This window comes from Taudactylus pleione, unplaced genomic scaffold, assembly GCF_031769625.1.
Source record: "Taudactylus pleione unplaced genomic scaffold, aTauple2 ptg000749l, whole genome shotgun sequence".
NCBI classification, from domain to species: domain Eukaryota; kingdom Metazoa; phylum Chordata; class Amphibia; order Anura; family Myobatrachidae; genus Taudactylus; species Taudactylus pleione.
The window spans coordinates 1,034,344-1,039,683 of NW_028285151.1; the positions used below are offsets into that span (position 1 = coordinate 1,034,344).

Here is a 5,340-nt window from a genome sequence, read left to right on the forward strand (position 1 = left end):
GCTGTTCGATTAGGACATGAACATGCAAAATCGAACGGCAAATCCCTTCTTAAACTGAAACCATATCGAGTTAAAAATGGAAAGCATAATCCATTCTTAGTAAATTTGAGATCTACTGAGGGATTTTGCTGTTCAAGTTCAATTCGATCTCAGGAGATTTGAGAGATTCATAAAAATGAATCTCTAATCGAACATTAGTAAATTTACCCCCAGGTTTTGTTTAGTAAGAAGTAGAAAACTTTGAAATGAAGATTTCTTTGGCATACTGTATTCTGAAACCTACACATGTTGAGGGCAAAGTGAAATGATATACTCCATCTTCTGCATTCTTACAGACCATCTACTTGGGTATAATACATGTAAAGGAATGAGGTGGCTTGCTGTTTGTTTATTTATAAAGCAAAAAAAAAAAATTTTCCATCTGTAATAGGTTTTCAGGATATCCTGATGCAACTTACAAACAATATGATGGTACCAAAAAAAAAAATGTTAAAGCAATCACTGAGACCTACTGAAGTCACTACAATCCTTCTAGTCTACATAAGTAGTCCATATTACATTGAAACTAAAACTAACTCATAAGAGAACGTGCAGTGCCATCTTGCATGTTCACAAAAACAAGTTCATATAGTAAAAGGTTTATTTTACATTATTAATCTGCTCAAACAACTCAAGTTTATCAACATTGTTCATACAGTTGTTTCTCACTAATTAATGTTCAAAATCATAGAGCAAAAGTTTTCAGTCATCCCAAACTAAGCAAACTCAATCATGGACTCCAAATTAGAGGTGTTATTTTAGAAACATGGCACAATTAACCCCTGGCTTCACATCGGTGGCTAGTTACACACAGCAGTATTTATAATTATATAGAAGATGGGAAGTAAATAAGTTAATCACCTGTTTTTCATTCAAAGAGGTTCAACATTTAACACGTATGAATCAATACAATAAAATGAATGCCTATAATGATAGATATTGCTATAGTACAGTAAAGAAAAAGATATTATTCAACAAATTCAGTTATACCCTTTTCACAATCAGAGTGATATAGAGAGTCATTACCACCGAAATACTCTGATGGGGAAGTTTAATTATGCCTAGTTTCCAGTACACAATGCTTTAAATGTTTCTTTACATATATAAAATGTGTTGCATATTATGTAGCAATATATATAACTATATATTGATGTCTTAAAATGTATATGTAGAAAATTAAATACACATTTATTTTTTTTGCTTTTGAACTAGGTCACTAGAGCCAGACAGAAACTATATTATAATTACTAGTATTGTTAACTAAATATATAACCACTAACTCTTGACCATTGTCACCATTATAAATCTCCATTATGACTATCTTGGTTTATTAACATATCTAGTTCAGCAACCATGAGTTGAATGGACATAATTGTAGGTCTGTCCTGTCTCCTCAATGCGTACACAGTGGAAGCCCAGGCGCGCGCACCTACAGCTCCCGCAGTGAGTGAGATGGTTCAGATCTGGAAGAGGAGGACTGGCTGCTGGGAAAAAGGTATGGCAGCCAGGGTTGGGATGTAGCAATGGGGGATGTGGTGGGAGGTCAGAACAGCAGAGAGTGGGCGATACATGACAGAGTGAAGGGTGGGACGGGCAGAGACTGAAGTGTCCCAGACCATGCCAGACCCAATAAACTAGTACATTTAATATTAACGTAGGATTTAGAGAGAGATTCCACAGTACCTAAAATATGAGAATCTTTATATGAAGGATTGTTAATCTTTACAAGTTCATGATATACACATAAGTTTCTGATGGGCAGTTGCTGCCAAATGTCAATCTTGCACGTTTTGTGATCTCTTCACACCTGTCTTTGTAATAGATTATGCGCTTTGGAGAATGGAGATTTTGCACAAACATGGTGTTTTCATGGATGAGGAATGAAGTCAGCTAGGCACTGAGTGGTGTGGTGTGTTCATATGGAACAAACAGAATATGTTTTGAACCTAATGCACAGCAAAAGCACAAAACCAATATGGAGCATAGAAGTTGCTGATATTTAAATGGACTGAAAAGGGAGATGACCGCGCCATGATGGAGACAAGTCCTTCTCCAGAAAATGATCTAGAATAATTATCACCAATTTCTGTGATCTGACAATGACTGATTGCATTACTGTACCTTCTATGACTCCGCAAGGAAAGTATAGTGTCTCTCAATATAGAAACTGGAGCCATCTTTGTTTGTTTTTCTAGAAACTAACAAATGTTATAAAATGTAATTTAAAAAAAGTTATCATGACTTCTAGTCATTGTTTTCCTCGACTGCTTGAATGCTGCAGTTCACTTCAAAAACTTTTGATTGCTCAAGAAAATAATACCTGTTCTCTGTTTGCTGAGTGGATCAACTGCATAATAATAATGCAGCTACACAAATAACCCTTTCATTTAGGCTAAGTTTTCATGTCTTTTTAATAATATTTTCATACTGTATTAAACTCCGCATGGTTCTGGGGCCTGCTGTGCTTCTTGACCCTCACAAGGACTGTTTGCTGTTTCACAGTCAGAGGGCACAGGATTTGCCTCTTCCACCTTTCCACCACCTTGCTCTTCAGTTTTTGAAACATCTGCTTCAGCTGGAGCCTCCTGAGATTCACCTGCAGGTTTACATTCTTCTGGTGGCTCACTTGGAGCTTCCTCCACTTTTTCACATGGAGTTTCCTCTTTGGTTTTGATACTCTCTTGGGTTTTGTCACTGGCGGCTTCCTCAGTATTTTCTTTCTCAGATGGTTCAATGGACTCTTTTGGTTCCTCTAGGATCTTTTGGTCTTCTTTGAAGCTAGCACCTTTGGTAGGTGATTTAAGGTTCTGTGCAGCATTGAGGATATCAGCTTGTAGCTGCTTGGTGGAGTCCACAACCTCTTCAGCCTTTACATCTTGTGCTTTTTCTGGAATCTCGTTAAAGGACCTGACCCCTCCATTTTTGTCATCGTGGTTCACATACTCTTTCTGTGAGAATGAGGAAGGGTAGTAGGCAGATGCTTTGTGTCTGTGACTCATAATCACTGCTGCACATACTATAAATATCAACAGAATGACCAGTGAACCCACCACAATTATAAGTAACATATACTCCTTTAAAAATTGAGTTATAGTCTCCAAAAGGTTGAACGAGGTGGCTGTGCCATTTACTTTTACAGTGTTCTCTGTTGTAAGCCCAAAAAGCTCATGACCCTGAGTAGGGTTAATTAAACTTGTGCCTTCCTCATCTCCACTTCCGTTCTCAAACTCAGGAGTGGTGTATCGAGCCAGACACATGGGGCAAGTGAAGAAAAGCAGAATAGAGAAGGTCACAAGGTGGCCCATTCTTCTTCTGTAGTTTGTTTCTGTTCAAGTAGAAAATCATTGAGTGTTATAGACATCAAGCATAGAAGATGCAACAAACTTTCTGTATGAAACATATAACAACCTTGCAAATAAATCTAATCTCTTTCCCTTTTTATTTTTTTTCATTATTAAAATATAATTGAGCCACACTAGTAATGAAGTGTTTGCATTTGCAAAGCCAATTCTATAAAAAATGTCTACAATGTGTTCCATACGTTAAAAGTAACCACATTCATTAGAAATTGGCTATTTGTTCTTCTGAGAGACACACACCTACATCTATAAATTTGATGTACACATTAAGGAGAAACAGATTAACCGACTGTGAAATAGTTATGCTGTCATATTATCCAGCAAATTAAGTGTTCAGATGCTAAAGAGTTAACTCTATTTTGTAAGTATGCCAAAGTTAGAATTAACTTGTTTCCATATGTATTTAATATATTTCTCTTAAAAATGAGCACAGCTCTTTACTAGCTAACAAGCCATAGACCACACGGGTAGTAGTGCATGCACCCCTGCAATGACAGAGCTCAAGCAGGATTGTTTGAATCTATACTGCAGGATGTACTACGCAATGAAGACGAGCAGAATGCATATGTCTCATATTACAATTTTAACTATTGATATATAGATTCCAGCATTAAAAAAAGATAATATAGTAATGAGGAGGACGGATACATAACTAAATCCTCTACTGTTATGAATTAATGTACGTAGAGTGTTATTGTACAATAATTTACAGTGGGTCCAAAGAATGTACAATAGTGAGGGAAAAAAATGGTCACGATGAGGAATGAAATGCATTTAAGTAGCAAATCCCAGTTCCTACCATCACAAACTTGAAGCAGAGATTATAGCCCTGCCCCCTGTTCTGTGCCTACCACATCTGGGCTCTGTCTGCCTCTTTGTTATATAGAGTCCCCAGAGAGTCCAGATCCCAGGCTCACAGGTTAGGAAGGAGAAAATGTTCCACATCTGGAGGAAACAGTAATATAGGGGAGGTGGGTCTAACTTTTTTTTTTTTTTTTTTAAGGTTCGTTATTCTACTTTGATATCCAGCTTTTGTAACTACCACTGAATCATATACAAATACAAGTTTAGTAATCTCTTCAATGTATATGGAGTCAACTGTTTTTTTTTCTAGTTTCTAGAAATCATAACAGAGCTTCTTATAACAAAATATATATATATATATATATATATATTATATTCACCAAATAAATGAAAATCTATTTCGGCATTAACTAACTAAACATAAAGTATGTTAGATATGTTTCTGATCAGATACATTTTACTAATACAGGTCATTAAGACAAAAAAAAAGGAAGTTACGATAAATATTCCATAAATACCTATACATATAGGAATAGGAGTTATTTTATTATTGAATCTTAGTCACATGCATATTATGGCATTAGGATATAAAGGTTGCTTTAGGGTGTTAAAATGCAAAGCAGAAGAAGTTTACTTACCAAATGCTTTTGAATTCCAGTTCATACAAAAATGCCTGTAAGCTACACGCCAGCTGTGTCTTAAGACGCGTACATAAAACTCACGTAGTTAAATGTATACATACATATCCCTACCCCTATAGCTGTGTGATTTGTTATAGACTTGAAGTCAGAGCAGGGAGAGTTTGATAACTTACTGTATGTCCCAGCCTTGCAATTTCCTGCAGTCTCTGCTACTAAGATAGTCAGTCTCCCAACTCTGCCTAATGCAGACTGTTTTCATTAAGGGAAAGAAAGAGGGGGGCAAGCTCAGCCCTTATAAAATCCCTCCTGCCTTTTCTACCCATCATTCTGTATACTGAGGTAGGGAAGTTTAACCCCATCACTATCATGAAGGTGGGGGGAACACACAAAACATTTTTGTCCTCATTTTGTACAAAGATCTTAGAGTCTCTTTGTATCCACTACTAATTCTTAACATCAACTATCCTATACTGCCATATATTATTAGATGTAAGATC

General features: G+C 36.3%; 1 protein-coding gene across 3 annotated transcripts; it reads right to left on the minus strand.

Annotated features, from left to right (window-relative positions):
- Positions 1-482: 482 nt before the first annotated feature.
- On the minus strand, positions 483-5,093 carry TMEM119 (transmembrane protein 119). 3 transcript variants are annotated; one of them, XM_088457247.1, is made up of 2 exons: positions 5,017-5,093; positions 483-3,364 (listed from the first exon to the last, which is right to left on the minus strand). In XM_088457247.1, exon 2 carries the CDS (start codon positions 3,342-3,344, stop codon positions 2,472-2,474), a length of 873 nt encoding a protein of 290 aa, XP_088313373.1. In that variant the 5' UTR covers positions 3,345-3,364; positions 5,017-5,093; the 3' UTR covers positions 483-2,471. The 3 variants fall into 3 exon arrangements, with proteins under 3 accessions (XP_088313373.1, XP_088313372.1, XP_088313374.1); XM_088457246.1 differs by having other exon boundaries at positions 4,841-5,063; XM_088457248.1 differs by lacking the exon at positions 5,017-5,093 and adding an exon at positions 4,250-4,314.
- Positions 5,094-5,340: the final 247 nt, after the last annotated feature.